Source organism: Cebus imitator, unplaced genomic scaffold (genome assembly GCF_001604975.1).
Source record: "Cebus imitator isolate Cc_AM_T3 unplaced genomic scaffold, Cebus_imitator-1.0 Scaffold39, whole genome shotgun sequence".
Classification (NCBI taxonomy): Eukaryota; Metazoa; Chordata; class Mammalia; order Primates; family Cebidae; genus Cebus; species Cebus imitator.
Genome location: NW_016107354.1, coordinates 4039641 through 4058038, shown reverse-complemented (window position 1 = coordinate 4058038; position 18398 = coordinate 4039641). Strand labels below are relative to the sequence as shown.

General features: G+C 42.1%; 1 protein-coding gene across 3 annotated transcripts in view; it reads right to left on the bottom strand.

Annotated features, from left to right (window-relative positions):
* Window positions 1–18398, bottom strand: part of SPON1 (spondin 1) — a 293127-nt gene that overhangs the window by 106397 nt on the left and 168332 nt on the right. For all 3 annotated transcript variants that reach the window (XM_017525789.2, XM_037737501.1, XM_017525788.2), the window contains exon 6: window positions 10622–10770. In XM_017525789.2, the coding sequence (XP_017381278.1) occupies window positions 10622–10770 (149 nt within the window). The remainder of the gene's footprint in view (window positions 1–10621; window positions 10771–18398) is intronic.

Here is an 18398-nt window from a genome sequence, read left to right as displayed (position 1 = left end):
AGGCTGGAGTGCAATGGCACGATCTTGGCTCACTGCAACCTCCACCTCCTGGGTTCAAGTGATTCTCTTTCCTCAGCCTCCTGAGTAGCTGGGATTACAGGCATGCACCACCATGCCTGGCTAATTTTGTATTTCTACTAGAGATGGGGTTTCACTGTGTTGGTCAGGCTGGTCTCAAATTCCTGTCCTCAGGTGATCCGCCCACTTTGGCCTCCCAAAGGCTGGGATTACAGGCATGAGCTACTGTGCCTGGCTTCTTCTAATGTTTTTACGTCTTCATTTAAAAATATTTAAATTTGTGATCTATTTGAAGCTTGTATTGGTTCCAGGATTGAGGTATTGAGAAAAATATTTTTTCCAGATGCATTCTAGTTGTGCCATTACCAATTATTGAAGGATCTAGTGTTTTTCCAATTGATATGAAATTATACTTTTTTCATATACTTAACTTACAAATCAATTTGTGTCTATTTCTGGACTTTCTATTAGATTCTATTGATATGTATATTCACTCTCTAGCTTCACACAGTTTTAGTTAATGTAGTTTTATAAAATGTTTTTATATCTGGTTTAGCCAGTCTCCCCTTCATTATTATTCTTTTTCAAACATTTTCTGACTATTGTTGATTGTTTCGTTTTCCATTTCTATAGAATCAGCTTGTATAATTTTTAAAAATTGTCTGAGATTTTGGGGGAGCACATTAAATTTACAGATTAAGTTATTGAGTAATTTTTTAAAAATTATACTTTAAGTTCTAGGGTATAGTGCAGATCAGGCAGGTTTGTTATATAGGTATACACATGCTACGGTGGTTTGCTGCATCCATCCCCCTGTCATCTACATTAGGGTATTTCTCCTAATATTATCCCTCCCGAATCCTCCCACTCCTTGCTTTCCCTTCCCTAGCCTCCCAACCTGTGACAGGCCCTAGTGTGTGATGTTCCCCTGCCCGTGTCCATGTGTTCTCATTGTTCAACACCCACTTATGAGTGAGAATATGCAGTGTTTGGTTTTCTGTTCTTGTATCAGTTTGCTGAGAATGATGGTTTCTAGCTTTATCCATGTCCCTGCAAAGGACATGAACTCATCCTTTTTTATGGCTGCATAATATTCCATGGTGTATGTGTGCTATATTTTCTGGATTCAGTCTATCATCGATGGGCATTTGGGTTGGTTCCAAGTCTTTGCTATTGTTGACAGTGCCACAATAAACATATGTGTGCATGTGTCTTTATAACTGAATGTTTTATAATCCTTTGGGTATATATTCAGTAATGGGATTGCTGGGTCAAATGTTATTTCTAGTTCTAGATCTTTGAGGAATCGTCACACTGTCTTCCACAATGGTTGAACTAGTTTACACTCCTACCAACAGTGTAAAAGTGTTCCTATTTCTCCACGTCCTCTCCAGCATCTGTTGTCTCCTAACTTTTTTTAAATGATCACCATTCTAAATGGCATGAGATGGTATCTCAATGTGGTTTTGATTTGCATTTCTCTAATGACCAGTGATGAGCTTTTTTTCACATTTGTTGGCTGCATAAATGTCTTCTTTTGAGTTATGGAGTATTTTTTTAAGGGAAATATTTGGTTTCTTATCAAAGTGTTCTTTGTTTGCTTAAATATTATTCTTTTAAAAAGATACAGTAATTTGTGTTCATGGTAAAATTTAAGCAGTACAAGAAGCCATATGGCAAAATGTGAATGAACCTTTCAGTTCTGCCCCTTACTCTCCCTGTGTACTCTAAAGGAAAAGATTTTCTGGTGCGTATCCATAGAGATATTCTATGCACATACAATCATATACATGCATATAATTATTTCACTCTAACCTGCCTTTTTCACATATAGTATCAAGCTATACACACTGTTCTGCTTTTTTCTCATCTAACTATATACACCAGGGAGCATTCTGCATCAGTATACACAAATCTGCCGTATTCTTTTTAATAGCTGCATGGTATTTAACCCATTAAACGCATCCAGAGTTTCTAATACATCTCCTAGTGATAAAAATTTGCTTGTTCCATCTCTTAGTTAAAAAATTATTGTAATGAATATTCTTCCTCATATACCTTTATGCAAGACTATTTCAGAAAGGCATATTCCTAGATACATATATTTTTTATGTTGAGGTATAAAGAAAATATATACACAACAATGTGAATATACCTAACACTAATGAACTGTGCACTTAAAAATGGTTCAGATGGTAATTATTACATGTTTTCTTTTACTAAAATAGAAAAAAGAAAATGTATAATTTTGATAGATACTGCTAAATTGTCTTTTAAATCTTAAGGTTACATATTAATGATCCCTCACTTAAATGTGCCTTCTATTTGTAATATTTTGGCTCAGTTACTGTAAAAATAATTTTTTTAGTGAGTCAATCTGTAAGTCTTGAGTAAGACTATCCCACATTTCTCTCACACAGAGGTTCTCAGAAAAATTCCCAGGGATCATGATGCTGTCTTATAAAACTGCACAAGTTGGGAATTAATGCTATGAGGCCAGCTCTACACCCTTCCAGCAAGCAGCCTGCGCCAGTTTTATTAAAGAAAAGGCATCACTAAATCACTCTGGCAGACTGTCCTACTGTGATGTGGGTTTGTTTGAAGACTCAACTGAAAGCAAACGAGAGGTTTCATATGACTCAAATCATACCTTTCAAACAATGTTTTAATTTCTGTATCAAGTGTTTGTGACTGAGAATATTTAACTCCTTTCCCTATCACCACCCTAAACGTCATTTTATTTCTGTCAATCACAAGTGCCCACTTACCCATACTACATGGAATTAAGCCATGAATGAGGTGGGGGAGAACAAAGGAGGTATGTGTCATCAGTGTAACCCAAATAAGGTTAGGCACCCCTGGGGGTCATTTGCAGCAGGGTGACACATCTGAAAAAACAGACCCAATCTGACTCCAAGAAGCTTTGAAAAGTATTAGAGGTCTTTACTGAAGGTTTCTTGAGAAGGCAGTAAAGGGAAAATGACATCACACAATATTCTGAAAAGCATACTGCCAAAGATTCTCTTTTGAGATTTCCTCTTTTAGAAATCAAATTTACTCAGTCTTCTTTGGGTTTTTATTTTTAATTATTTTATTTTATTTTGAGATGGAGTCTCACTTGCTCTGTCACCCAGGCTACAGTGCAGTGGCAAAATCTTGGCTCACTGTGACCTCTGCCTCCCAGGTTCAAGAGATTCTCCTGTCTCAGCCTCCTGAGTAGCTAGGATTATAGGCATGCACTACCATGCCTGGCCAATTTTTATATTTTTAGTAGAGACAGGGTCTCACCATGTTGGCCATGTTGATCTCGAACTCCTGACCTCAAGTGACCTGCCCACCTTGGCCTCCTAAAGTGCTGGGATTACAGACGTGAGCCACCACACCCGGCCTAAAAGTCTTCTTTGGAGCCTTCTTTCTCCTTTTCCCTGGTCTTTATTCTCTAGTAGATTCTACCTGGCACAATTTATGTCTTCTTTCCACTGTGTTCCCACCAAATAAAACCAAAGCACCCTCTGAAGGTGGGAGGAAAAAAGGATTCTAAGTCCTTCCAATTTATTTATTTGTGTCCCAATAATCAGAGTAATAATGGGTTCATACTCCAAGCCAAGCTTTGTACCTGTATTACTTCATAGCCATCAGAGGTAATTCATATTCTCATTATTGTTTTTCAAATGTAAAATCTAAGGCTCAGTAAGCTTAGGTGACCTACTCAAGGTAGAGAGTAGGTTACCTTGAGACTTAAGCAGCACAGGTTTTCTACTGTTTTCATGGTTCTTAAGTTACAATGCAAGGTGGCAGGTGACAAGGGTAAATAATGGCCTTAACAGTGCTTTGGGGCCCCTTTCTCTGATCTCTGCCTTTCCATATCCTCATGTTTAGGCCTAGTAATGCCCCTTGATTCCACCTCAGTTGCTAAATCAAACTCTAGATCCAGCATTTTGTCACTCAGTTTGTGCTCTGAATCCTGGGTTCCTACTGATCTTCCCTCTTCTTTCTTTAGCACTCCTAAACCTCTTATCTGTTCAGTGCCCCTCCCTTCTATAGGACTGAAATCCTGCCCTGAGCTCCTGTCCTTTGGCTGGGGCTCTGCAACTCAGTCTAACTCTTGCCCATCTACTGCTGCCCTGAAATAGAAATTTATCTTCTACCTTCAGTTCCCCCTGCCTTTTTGTTTGTTTGTTTTGAAACAGGGTCTGACTCTGTTGCACAGGCTGGAGTGCAGTGTTGTGATCATGGCTCACTGCAACCTCTGCCTTCCGGGCCAAGCAATCCTTCCACCTTAGTCCCCCCAGCTGCTGAGATTGCAGGCATATGCTCCCATTCCTGGCTAATTTTTGGTATTTATTGTAGAGACGAGGTCTTGTTATGTTGCCCAGGATGGTCTTGAATTCCTGAACTCAAGCGATCTGCCCACCTCAGCTTCCCAAATACTGGGATTACAGGCATGAGCCACTGTGGCCAGGCCTTCAGTTCTCTTTTTAGTATAAACTGCCCTGCCCACAACCCCTGGACACAATAACAGGCCAGGTGGTTCTTTACATAGGGGTGGCCACTGGATTGGAGTAAAGGTAGATACCTGATGCAGGCGGCACCATTGCCCAGGCTATCCAGTGATCAACCTGTCTTTCTGGTACTTCAACTAAAAGTCACCAAAACTGCTCAGCTAGCTGTGAAAAGCCAAGGAGGAAGATCCTATGGCTACCATTTAGGGCCATGTGCAACCCAATTATGCAGACGCAACAGCTCTGTTGAGAAATGGTCGAGGAGAGATTCATACGAAAGGGCATGGAAAAGACCACCTGACACTGGAGCAGTATGGCGGAAGAAGAGAGATGATAGTGGTTGTCTCATCCTGATGCCTTTTATTTCCAGCTCTCATGAGGCTTTTTGTACTCTGCACAAACTTGTGTTCACATGCGTCCTACTTTCTTTCTACAATAAAGTTTCCTTTGTTCTTGAGTTAGTTTCAATGGGTTCCTGCTACAATCAAACAAGACTTCACTAAACCACCTCTTTCCTTAGGTTGGGAGCCACATTTCTGCCCCTTAGCTTGTGTCCTGCTACATTTGGGAAGATCTGCTCTATGGCTGCCTCTTGGGCGGTTCTGGAGGTGGCATTGAACTAGTTCCTGCAAGTATCCTGACAGAGGCTGTTTCAAGGAAGGGAGGGAGCATGCACAAAGCAGGGAGTTGGGAATGAGCGTGGAGTTTTACTGTAGCTCTTTTAATATTTGAAGGTTTGGTTCTTATTCTTACTTGCTTATAGTCAACTTTGGGAAAGAATGTTAGGGCACATTGGGAGATGATACTGTTGAGTGGGGATAGGAGGGGAAGGCTGGGGCAGAGCCTGGGGATGGTGAAGTAGTTGAAGTAGATGGTAAAGGAGTTGTGGCGTCATCCTCTGGGCCCTTTCATGCTGAGAAATGACATAAACTTGAAACATTAAATTTTCTAGACCTGCAGGGGCTCCAAGGATTTAGGACAAACTCCTCATTTTACTGATAAGGAAACAGAGGCTGAAGAATGAAAACATGGTAATGATAGCTAACATCCAGCAAGCTCTTTCTAAGGGCAGGCTCTGCTCCAAACACTTCACACTTAGCAGCTCCCTTAGTCCTCATAATGACTCTATGAGGTTGGCACAACTGCCATTTTCATTTCATAGAAGAGGGAAGCAAGGCTTAGAGGGGTTAAGTAACTTGTCCAAAGTCACACAGTAAGCAGGGGATGGAGTCAGGATTTGAACTCAGGAAATCTTGATTCTGAGGCAATGCTTTTTAGACATTATACATCACTACTTCTCATAAGCATGGAAGATCACTGGAGCTTTATAATTATAAATAAAAGCTGGTGGGGTGTGTGGGTGTGGTTTTTTCAAACCAGATGAGGCAGCATCTCATGATTCATAGAAAACACTCAAAATCAGGCCATGGTTTTAATTAAAGAAAAGTTACTAAAAATTTAGAAAATCAAAAAACAGAAAAAACAATAGTTTAGTAGACATACGTAATCTCCAATGATTTAAAGGAGATGAGAAAAAAAAAATTCTCAAACCTTTTCTTCCAGTTCCCAGAGCCATATAAACTGTTTCAACTTTAAAGAAAAAGAACATCTGCTTGTGTATTGTTTCTCATGCCACAGGTGGCGTGATAATCCTGTGGGCTGGTTCAAGACATCCTCCAAAGCAAGGCCTCCTGAAGGTGAAATAATCACTTCCTATAATTAGGGTCCACCATTACCTGACCTTTTATGGTCAGGGGAGCCTTGAATCCAGAGAAATATAAAAGCTGGAGTGATTTTTCTAATGCATTTTTAATAAACGGGTGGCTCTTCAAAGCTCAGAGTTTTATGCAAGAACCATTCATGGTCACTTGTTCGGTTGACCTTCCTGACCACTGTATCTAAAACAAGCCCCTCCCTACTCCTAATCCTCTTTATGTCACTGCCACCCTGGTTGGTTTCTTTTCACTTAAATGTATATATTTTTCATGTTTTCCTTTTCTCCGCTGTTAGGATGTAGGCTTACGAAGGGAAGGAGTTTCCTTGATTTCTGCTGCATCTCCAAAGCATAGTACATAGTAGGTGTTCAGTAAAATTATTGAATTAATAAATTAATAAGTTCAATGAATATTTATAAAGTTATTAAATAAACAAACTATGTATTCAAGCAACATTTATGAAGCATCCAATACTATGTCAAGCTCAGGGGATATAATAGTGGGAAGGGTAGCTTTAAACCTTGTTGTTTAGCGAGGGAGAGACATCAAACAAATATGTAAGTGTGATGATGCTAACAATAGGAGAAGCAAAGTGCTGGGAACACCTGACAAGGATCAGGGAAGTACAGAATCTGGGAAGGCCTCCTGGAAGAAGCAACATCTAAGCTGGGTCCTGAGGGATGAATAGGAGTTCACCAGCTAGAAGGCTGCTGGAAGATGTCCTGGCTGAGAGAAGGTCCAGATGCAAGAAGGGCATGGCCCTTTTGCACAGACTGAAAGAGGTTCTGCATACCTAAAACTTAAGAGTTGCAGCAAGAAATAAAATTGGAGAGGTAAGACAAGGCCAGGACATGGAGGGTTTTTAGGCGATGATAAGGAATTTGGACTTTGTCTTAGGGTTAAGGAGAAACCATTAAATACTTTAAGTGGGGGAGTGGCATGATCTGATTTGTTTTTTATAAACATAGCCCTGGGGCAGTATTGGCAGTAGGAGGAGGATCAGAGGTAGGAACATCAGGAGGCCAGTGCAGCAATTTAGGGAGGAGATAAACGGAGGGAGGTGGTGATGAGGGCAGATTGAACTGGATGAATTTAAAAGAGAATTGGGTGCTAGGGATCAAGGATTCCAGCCTGAATAACTGAGTGAAAGGGGGATCATCTTTGGGCCAGCATCCAGCAGAGAACCAGACACTTAGTAAACATGCCAGAATTATGGGCTTACTGAAGTAGAAATGGTCTTAGTGGAATGAAGTGTTTTCATAATGAGTATTCATAAGCTCACTTTCCACTCCCACTCCAACCTACAAGTGTGATCTACCATTTCCTACGGCCTCCGTCTGTGTTGGATTACCCATTTGTGACCTGCCGCTAGCCATAGTTCAGTATTTCCAATTCCCAGTCCCCTTGTCCACCAGGACACATTTGCTTTTGTCCTTCCACGAAGGGGAGAACATTGTGCCCTTACCCATCCCCAGCCACTAGCAACACTACTGCTAATAATTCTGCTGTGATTTTTCATTAATTTTCTTGGTATTTTGCTGTTATAGTAATGTTAAAATTTATACTCAACAGTATTATTATAACTTTCCACTACTAATGGGATTAGTATTTTTGTTCATTTGTGTTTGAGAGCCATTAGCATAAAATTTACCTCCAACAATATCTATTGTGATTTTTAATGCCCTTGAAACTTGCAGTGAGCAGAAAGTTTATAATAAGGGAATGCTGGTAAGCATATAAATGTCTTTCTTGAAAAAAGAGGGCTTTTTATTTTCATCATGGCTGGCCCAGGTTCTTTTACAGAGTCATCGGTAGGATATAAAGTATTAAGTGCTGAGAACACTGTGTTAGTTTGTAGATGTTTTCAAACAAGTTTCTGGTTATTCAGAGGACATTTTTATATTCTAGGAGGATTCATATTCTTGCTCCTTTTAATGTTGTTTCTTACCCAACCTACAGAAAAATATAATCAATTGTGTGCTTGTGGGGAACAATAGTTAGAGCGATGAATTCTTTGGAACCCTGAAATCACCCTATCCAGCTGACTTTCCCAGGAGCTGGGGAACTTGAGGCACTGCTAGCAGAGGCCAGATTCAGAGGTTGGCAAGAGGAATTTCTCTGTGGGGCAGCTGTGTGGGACAGGGAAAGTGTACAGGTAGGCCTGGCTTCATGGGCAGATGACTTGTGCCATCTCACAGGATCCCATATTGTGAAATTCACAGTATTGCCATCTTGAGATTCTCAACACGTTTTGAACAAGGGGCCCCTTGTTTACACTGAGCAGATGATACATCTGGTACTGCCTGGGTTTTGGAGCCAGACATACTTGGGTTTAAGTCCTAGTATTCTCTACTATTGATGATGCCTTGGTTTCCTTATCTGTAAAACTGGGATAATAATAGAATCTTCTCAGACTAGATGTGAAGGGGGCTAAAAGTAGATATCCAGTACCCGGGGGCCTCAAAGTTGGTGATAGGCACTGAGATATGCTCATTCCCATGTGCGGTACCCATAATTGGACTTATTATTATGACTAAAAGTCTGAAACCCTAGACAGCTGGGATAGGCAGACAGACGTTGCCTGTGTGATAATACAAGCAAATCACAGGCATGCTAATTAGGGGCATGCCAAAGGACTTTTTCCTAAGAGGGACATTCTAAGGCTGGCAGTGGTGGTGGTGGGGGGTTCCTTGAGTTTTCCTTGAATCCTTGAGTTTTCAATCTTTTTATTGCTATGACACGTCAGCTAATGTTCACCAGCATGATATAGTGCCAGTTTTGTACGATTCCTGCAGGCTTCTTTCCTTTCCAGAAACCTCTCAAGAAAGCCAACAAGCGAGACTGGCATTATTATGAAGATACCCTTGACCCTCCCGTAATGAACTGGCAAACTTTAGTATTTTAACTACTACTTGTAACAAATGGTTTTCAAGATTCCCCACCATGGAGCTTGACAAACCAGGGAGGCATAATTTCACACTTGAGAACTGAGAATGTGGACCTCTAGGATCCCAGGCAAGGGTTCCCCCCATAATGGGCCAGACAGACTAGCACCAATATGGATCCCTCCACGACTCTGCCATAGCCTGAAGGAGTGATGACAATTATGAGGCATAGCAGATAGAGTCAGAGAAACAGCGTAGTTAGATAGCTCATCTTGGATGAATAGCATGCACTCTTAAAACATCTGGCCAAACACCCTTTTTTCCAAGAAAGGAAGAAAGATGTTAAATTAAGTTAATAAGAAACATAAGCTCATTCTGGGGCATTTTTTGACTTTAGTCCAAACGGACTCCTCAGAGGATTTATAGCAGAAGTCAGAGTGACCTTTGTTGCATCTGATTTAGGGTTTGTGGGCAGCTTGGAGTCCAGACGGTAGGCTTCCAAGGGAGCACCGCAGGCCTCAGCTGTGCTTGCCCTGCTGTACTGCTCAGGCCTCTGGGCATGTGCACATTGGGAGATGGGGTCCCTGGTGTTTCTGGAGCCTCCTGCATTGTCTTAGGAGCTATGGGACAGGAGCACGGGGAGGGTAACAGCCTCTCAGTGACCGTGTTGTGAAATGATCACATTCCACACATGGTTTGCTCTTTCCTTACTTCCTCCAGAGCACTTGGTGAGCAGTGGGACATGCTGCCATGGTACTCTCTCAGGCTGGATGGGCTTTTGTGGGTAGTGATGGCTAAAGCTACACTGCCACGTCTTGCAGCAAACCACCACTGAAAAATTGCGGCTCTTCTGCCAAGATTCTCTCATTAGCCTCTCTCTGGTGTCAACCTGATGATCAGGGTTTTGATGAAGGACAATGGCATTGCCAGCCAATGGAATTGACAATAATTATGGACTTTTTCTCTCTTATCTCACAGAGGTATCAGTGGGGCCTAGATAATGGGACAGCTCCTGGGCCCACACAACATGGGGCACAGAAGATGCCTCAGTCCACAATGATTATGATGAATGAACAATTTATCAAGTACCTCAGGACAGAGTTGCGAAAATCATGTACAAATACACAAATGCTTACTTTGGGGATTTGGCTGAGACAGTTTGACTATTATTCCTCTGACCCTCTCAAAGATCACAGTAAGAAAGCCTTAATTCATGGCTTTGACTCTCAGGAGACTAGAGACAGGGCATCCCAACAATGTGGCCACGGCAGCAGTATTTAGCACAGGCTGAAGAAAACATGAATGCAGTCAGGTACAATCTAAGACAACAAAATGGAAATTTGTGCCTCTGTCCTCTACTTAACATAAAAACCCCAAGTTCAGCAAATAGATTTTCTTCCAGCACGTGTACTGCAAATTTCAAGCCCCTGGGAAAGACATCTAAAGAGTGCTTTGACTGCATTTCTGTTATTTGGTCATCCTGTGATTTTTTTTGTCTTACCTGTTGACGAATTTCTTCTTCCATTTTCACGGGTGAGCCCAATTCTGCAACTTGTTTGACACCTTCACTGGCATATCCTCCATATTCCCATAGTACATAATTCTTGGAGTGCGATCCTCCGATGATTGCAGACCAGTGATTGGCCCGACCTGGGAAAGCCAATGAGCATGAAGTTATCAGTGTGGCTGTGGCTGAAACATGAGTCCATTAAATGATTGGGAGGATGGGTAATTGGACAATGATTCAAAAAGCACTGAGTAAGCACCTATCCTGTCTTAGGCCTGAGCTATTCAGTGATAAGACAGAGTTCCTATAAGCAAATACGTCTTGGGAATGTACAGACAGGCCAACAGTAGATGTTGAAGAAGACAAAGAAGCAGCCCAGAGATGACTTCTGTCTAGGAAGGTCTCAGAGAAGGGGATGGTTGAGAGAATGTTAAAGGCTAATCATATTTGTAAAGCAAAATAGAGTAGAAAGACTGTTCTGGAAGACTCCCATTCAAGTGCTAACCACGCCTGACCCTGCTTAGCTTCCAAGATCAGACAAGATTGGGTGCGTTCAGGGTGGTAGAGTTGTAGGCCAGGCTCAGAAACATTAAATAACATTGTGTGTTTAGAGAGTCATAAGTAATTCAGCATTGCTGTGTCACAAACTGTCAAGGGGAAAGTTAGGAGATGATGCCAGGGAGGCAGGAAGAAGCTTGTTCATGAATGGCCTTGCTCTAAATGCCTCGGGGGTTTGGATGTCATTTGAAAGGATCTGAAAACCAGTGAAGGGTTCTAGCAGGGGAGTAATATAATTGCATTTGAATTTTAGAGAAATCATCCAGACAGCAGTGTGAAGAATGCATTAGAGGAAGCACAGTTGGAGTAGAGAGCTGGAGAGATAAGCAGGGAGCAAAAGATGAAGGCATGTGTGGGGACCAACCTTAGGACTAAACATAGTTCACTTCAGCTGACTTTTATGTACATTTCAGTACAAGGGGCAGGCAGGTTAGCTATATTTAAAGGATGGGATAGACAGTTTGAATATGTGGAAGTGACCAGTGCACAGTGGTTTGGTGAAGATCATGTGGGATGGTGACTGCAGTGGGATGAGGGAGGGAATTAATGCATAACACACAGCACGGGAAAACAGTAAGATCTGGGCTGGACCACGACAGAACCTGACCTGAGGATTTATTTAAGTCCCAAGGAAAGGAGGAAGAAGGAACTGATAGTCAGCAACAGAACCCTACTGGATTTGTTTTTGCATGTGATGAATATAGATGTGTATAAATTTATTATTGACTAAGTTACATATAATTAATTCATCACAGGGTTGGCTCAATTCTCAGCCATTCTTTGGTTGGTTTTACAAAGTCTCAAGTTAAAGAACATTTTCAGGCAGAGAAAGAGGAAAACTTGAGCTGGGTGAACCCAACTGACATTTTCAGTTTCCTACCCTGTGGCCCGGAGTTGGCAGAAGTCTTCACCCACCACCTAAGAAAGTGGTTCTGAGCAGGGCCGAGTGCTGATTACACCTCACATTGCTTCCCCATGGCCCTCTGCTCTAGGAGCACATGAAGAACACAGGTGTAAAGCCAGGCTGCATCTTCCTGGCCTGCTGAGCACAGCCATGGCTCACCCCAGGCAGAGGACATCACCATGTGTGTCTGCCCTATTGCTTGTTCATTATTTTTTACACATTGGGAAAATGCAGACCCCATGTTTATCCCTCATCTCTCACATACTTAGAGTAGACAGATAAAGATGCTGCCAGCTGTTTCTCTAACTCATTTCTTGGGTGAAGAAAATGTCCTAGCTGTTGGTCATGCAAGCCAAAGTATGCTTGTGAAGCGGTAATGGCTGGTAGCCAGTAATGGGCTTAGGTTAATGACATAGATACAGGGTGATCAGCTTCAGAATCTCTTGCTCTCCTTGCACTTCTCCACCAAAATACTCCTTATTCCAGCCCTGTCCTGCCTGCAATTCTGCACCGTAGTGCAGAATTACCATATGCTCTCTCTTCTTCCTTGGTTCAGCCAACTCTCATTCCTCCTTTATAAATTACTCAGAAGTTCCTCAAGACCACTACAGGCCAACCTAAGCTTTTGTCTTCTGTCTTGCCATAGCAGAAATCACATTTATTACTGCTGTTACAGTCTGTTATCTCACTAAGCTGAACATTTCTTGAGGGAGCCTGCCTTCAGCCTTGTATCCCCAGTGCCTAGTGCTGTGTCTAGCGTGGTGCTAGTGCTCAGTATGTGTTCCCAGAAACATTTCATCCAAACAATCAAATGGGAAGGCAGCAGTATATACACTTGACATATTTGGGAGTAGGCTTGCACAGATGTGATGCACTGTGATTAAATTCAAACGTTAGTTCAGAGAGTTCCTGACACCTGCTAGGCTAAGGCAGGATCCTATGTGCTGTTAAAAAACAAAAAGCAACAACAAAAAAAGAAAGGCATTGGTCTCAGAGCCAGCAGACAGGAATTGAAATCCTAGCATTGCCACTTACTGGCTTTGTAAACTTGGTCAAATTCAATTACTTGATTTCCCTGAGTCTCAGCTCCCTCTTTTGTTATTCAGGGATGATAATGCCTACCTTATCAACCTATTATGAGAATTAAATTAAATTATTTAAAAGTGAGATAACATATTGAAATCACTACTGGCATACAAAAGACAGTCAATAATTATAGTTTCTTCCTTTCATAGTTGTTAGGGAAGCTACAAAACTGAGTAAAACATGAAACCTGCCTTTAATTTAGTATAAGAGATAAGAAATATGTATGATAAGTAAGATAATGGGAAGGAGTACAATCCTAGGGGATTAGGGGAGGGACCCAGATGGATCTTTCTGGCTTATTCTTGTAACTTCCATTATGTGCCAAGCACAGAGGCGAGCCCTGGACACTGAGAAGAACTAGATATGGTATTGCCCTGGAGGGACTCACAGTCTGGGGTTGGGGGAAACAGATGGATAAGTGGATTAATTACAATCCACTGTGGTCAGGGTTATTTATAGCACAAGAATGCAGAGCACAGAAGATGGAGCAGCTAACTCCAAATTCCCCAGATCCAAGGAATCAAAGTCCAAAGGCACAAGTGCAGAGAAGCAGGCACCTCAAGAGTGGGATCTGTCTTTATGGCTCTTACTCCTAAATAAAATTGAATTATAATAGTTCGACCTCCTAGCCAATACAGCTGTTAGTTTCCTACAGTGGCCGTGAAACATAACATATTAATTCAAATTTTAACACGTTTAATGACATCGACCAAATAACAGATATTTGTAAGGCACTTGACCAGGGAGAAAGAATAAGACTATGTCCCTACTTGGGGACGAGAAGACAGGAACTTATGGAAAAACAATTTGCAACATTACAAAGGGTATTGAGGTCAGATGAACAGCAGTCACTCAGGTGCAAAATGCTATAGGGGAGAAAGGCATTGTGACCAGGAGCCAGAAGACTCTGATCCAGGCCCCCATTTATAATCATAAATCACTTATTCAATCTCTCAGAGCCTCAGTTTCCCTTTAAAAAATAGAAATAATAATTACCAAGCTGGAGTATCTCCCAGAGTTATGCAAATTAACTGAGATAGTTTTGGAAAGAATTGGGAAAGCTGTAAAGAACCATACAAAACAAAGTTCTCAGTATTATTACAGATATGAAACACCAATCCAAAAGAAGGTAGAGGAGCAAGGAAACTTTCCAATTGGAAGGAGGTCTCCTAAAGATGTAAAGAAATAGAAAAGAGGATAGTGTGCCCGGTGCAGGACTGGCAGACCAATTGGAGCAGGGATTCAATTAACAATACTGCTAGGCTCAAACACCCTAGTAGGTGTTAGGATGATGCTCTTCTACGTATAATCCTTAATGTAATCTTATTCTCATGTTACATGTGAAGAAACTGAGGCACAGACAGCTTAAGGAAACAGCACAAGCTCACAGAGCTACGAAGGGGCAAAACTGGAGTTCAAGCCCAGGTCTACCTGACTTCAGAACACATGTTCATCTCCCTACATCCCACTGTGAGGTCAGGACACAGAAGAGATGATTGAGTGGACTCTACAAACAAAGAAATTAGATGAAAAAGAATTTCAGGGCTAAGTTGTGGTGGGTGCTGAGTGCCCATGGTGGTAGATGGCATTGGGAAAGGGGGAAACATGATGGACGGTTCCTTCTAGGAAGAATGATGTAACAATAGTTAACATGTATTAAGCTCATATGGTTTGGCTCTGTGTCCCTACCTGAATTTCATCTTGAGTTGTAATTCCCACGTGTTGAGGGAGAGACCTGGTGGAGATAACTGGATCATCGGAGCAGTTTCCCTTATACTGTTGTCATGATAGTGAGTGAGTTCTCATGAGATCTGATGTTTTGAAAGTATGTCGCAGTTCCCCTTTCATTCTTGCTGTCTCTTGCTGCCTTGTGAAGAGGATGCCTGCTTCTCCTTCTCTTCTGTCATGATTGTAAGTTTCCTGAGGCCTCCCCAGCCATGCAGAACTGTTAGTCAATTAAACTTCCTTTATTTATAAATTACTGAGTCTCAGGTGGTTCTATATAGCAGTGTGAAAATGGACTAATACAGAAAATTGGTACCCAGAGTGGGGCACTGCTATAAAGATACCTGAAAATGTGGAAGGAACTTTGGAATTGGGTAACAGGCAGAGGCTGGAACAGCTTGGAGGCCTCACAAGAAGACAGGAAAATGTGGGAAAGTTTGGAACTTCCTAGAGACTTGTTGAATGAATTTGATCAAAATGCTGATAGTGAAATGGACAATGAAGTCAATGCTGAAGTGGTCTCGGATGAAGATAAGAAATTTACTGAGAACTGGAGTAAACGTCACGTTTGCTATGCTTTAGCAAAGGGACTGGCAGCATTTTTTTTCTGCTCTAGAAATCTGTGGAACTTTGAACTTGAAAGAGAGGGTTTAGAGTATCTGGCAGCAGAAATTTTTAAGCAGCAAAGCATTTAAGATTTGACTTGGTTGTTTCTGAAAACATACAATCATATGCCTTCACAGAGATGGTCTGAAATTGGAACTTCTGTTTAAAAGGGAAGTAGAGCATAGAAGTTTGGAAAATTTGCAGCCTATATGGTAGAAAAAAAACATTTTCTGGGGAGAAACTCAAGCAGAAATTTTCATAAGTAGAAGAAGCTGAATGTTAATAGTCAAGACAATGGAGAAAATGTCTCCAAGGGCATTTCAGAGATCTTCCGAGTGGCCCCTGCTATCACAGGCTGGGAGGCCAAGGAGGGAAAATGGTTTTTTGGGCCAGACCCAGGGCTCTGCTGGACTGTGCAGCCTTAGGATATGATGCCCTCTGTCCCAGCTGTTCAAGATCCAGCCATGGCTAAAAGGGGCTAACGTACAACTCAGGCTGTTGCTTCAGAGGGTGTAAGCCCCAAGCCTTGGCTGCTTTTACATGGTGTTGGGCATCTGTGGGTACACAGATGACAAGAATTGAGGTTTGGGAACCTCTGCCAAGATTTCAGAGGATGTATGGAAATGCCTGGATGTCCAGGCAGAAGTCTGCTGCAGGGGCAGAGCCCCCATGGAGAACCTCTGCTAGAGCCATGCGGAGGGGAAATAAAATGTGGGGCTGGAGACTCGCCACACAGAGTCCCTATTGGAGCACTGCGTAGTGGAGCTGTAAGAAGAGGGTCACCATCCTTTAGGCCCCTGAATGGTAGATCCACTGACAGCTTGCACTGTGTACCTGGAAAAGCTATGGGAAGTCAACAGCAGTTCATGAAAGCAGCTGGGGGTGCTGTACTCTGCAGAACCATAGAGGTGGAGATGCCCAAGGGCTTGGTAGCCTACCTCTTGCATCACTGTGGCCTGGATGCGATACATGGAGTCAAAGGAGATTATTTTGGAGCTTTAAGATTTGGGTTTCAGATTTGCATGGGGCCTTGCTGAGTTTCTGATTTGCATGGGGCCTATAGCCCCTTTGTTTTGGCCATTTTCTCCCATTTGGAATGGGAACATCTATCCAATGCCTGTATCCCCATTTTATCTTGGAAATAACCAATCTGCGTTTGATTTTACAGGCTTATATGAGGAAGGGACTTCCCTTGTCTCAGATTAGATTTTGGACTTGGACTTTTGAGTTAGTGCTAGAATGAGCTAAGATTTTGGGGGACTGTTGGAAAGGCATGATTGTGTTTTGAAACATAAGAAGGACATGAGATTTTGGAGGGCCCAGGGGTGTAATGATATGGTTTGGCTCTGTGTCTCCATCTAAATCTCATCTCAAGTTGTAATTCCCACATATCAAGGGATGACCTTGTGGGAGGCGACTGGATCATGGGAATGATATCCCTTATGCTGTTCTCATGATAGTGAGTGAGTTCTCATGAGATGTGTTGGTTTAAAAGTGTGTGTCAGTTCTTCCTTCACTCTTGCTTTCTCCTGCCACCTTGTGAAGAAGGTGCCTGCTTGTCTTTCACCTTCTGCCATGATTGTAAGTTCCCTGAGGCCTCCCCAGCCATGCGCAGCTGAGTCAATTTCACCCCTTTATAAATTACTGAGTCTCACGTAGTTCTTTATATCAGTGTGAAAATGGACTAGCACATGAGCCTTTACTATGTGCCAGGCACAATTCCAAGGTCTTGACCTATTATCTCATTCAACACTCAAAAAGAAAACTTAATACAGATGCTATTCTCTTCCTGTTTTCACATGAGGAAACTTAAAGAGGTTAAGTGAGTTAACCCAAATATGCAGAAGCAGGCAAGTGATGGCCCTGGGATTCAACGTTGAGTCAAAGAGCCAAAGATCAGCTCTTCTTTGCTGTATGGCTCCATACCTCTGGTAGGACATATCCAGTAATAGGAAAGGAGAGGATCTGAAAGTGAGGAGACCAAATTGGAGGCCCTCTGACATTCCCTCCATGAATCATGCAGGGCCTGACGTAGGGAAGTAGTAGGGTGAATGGGGACAAAGCGCACAACAAGACAGAAAACTAAACAGTCCTTGGGAGGCATTTTGGTAAAGCAGTTAAAACTGGGTTTTTTTGGGGGGTCAGATCAATATATATTCTAGTCTTGGTTCTGAAACTTTCTAGGCTAAACACATCAGTTAGTCACTCTCAATCTGTTTCTGCATGTGTAAAATAGGAATAGTAATATGATCAGCCTCTTAGTGTTGCTCTGAGGCCGAAGTCCATGAAATAATGACTAGTGGTTGGCACATAAAATGGGCTCAATAAATATTAGCTAGTAAAAGTAAATCTAAATAGAGCAGGGAAAACCCAGACACATTTCTGTAAGGCATGGTAACCAAGGAGAATCTGATTGGGTGACTAGGTGGGTGGAGATGACAGGAATGTCAAATGCAAGGATCTGAATCTGAAAAAAGGAATTGGGGAATCAACTAAATGGGACTCAGTGGTCTGGAGCCTGAAGAATGAGGTGGTTAAGCAGATCTTGGTTAGCTGGGACACAAGAAAAAGTTTACGCTTGGGCCCCACATCCTCTAATAAATAAAGGAGGAGAAAGAAAAGACTCAGGTATCAGGAGGCCTTGGAAGAAGGAGATGAGGTTAAAGCTTGTGGCTTAAAGGAAAACTCAGAGAGGCTACCTCTGAAGCCTTTGGTGAAACACTGGGAACTCAGATCTAGGGGGAAGGGGCTGAGAAGCAGACTATCACTATCCTTTTTGGCTTTCAGGTAATAACATGGCTTTTTGACTTTGCATGCCCCTCACTGGTTCCAGCAGTATTCAAGTGGCCTATCTGGGTTTAGATATTTATCCCCAATAGCTTAGATGAGGCC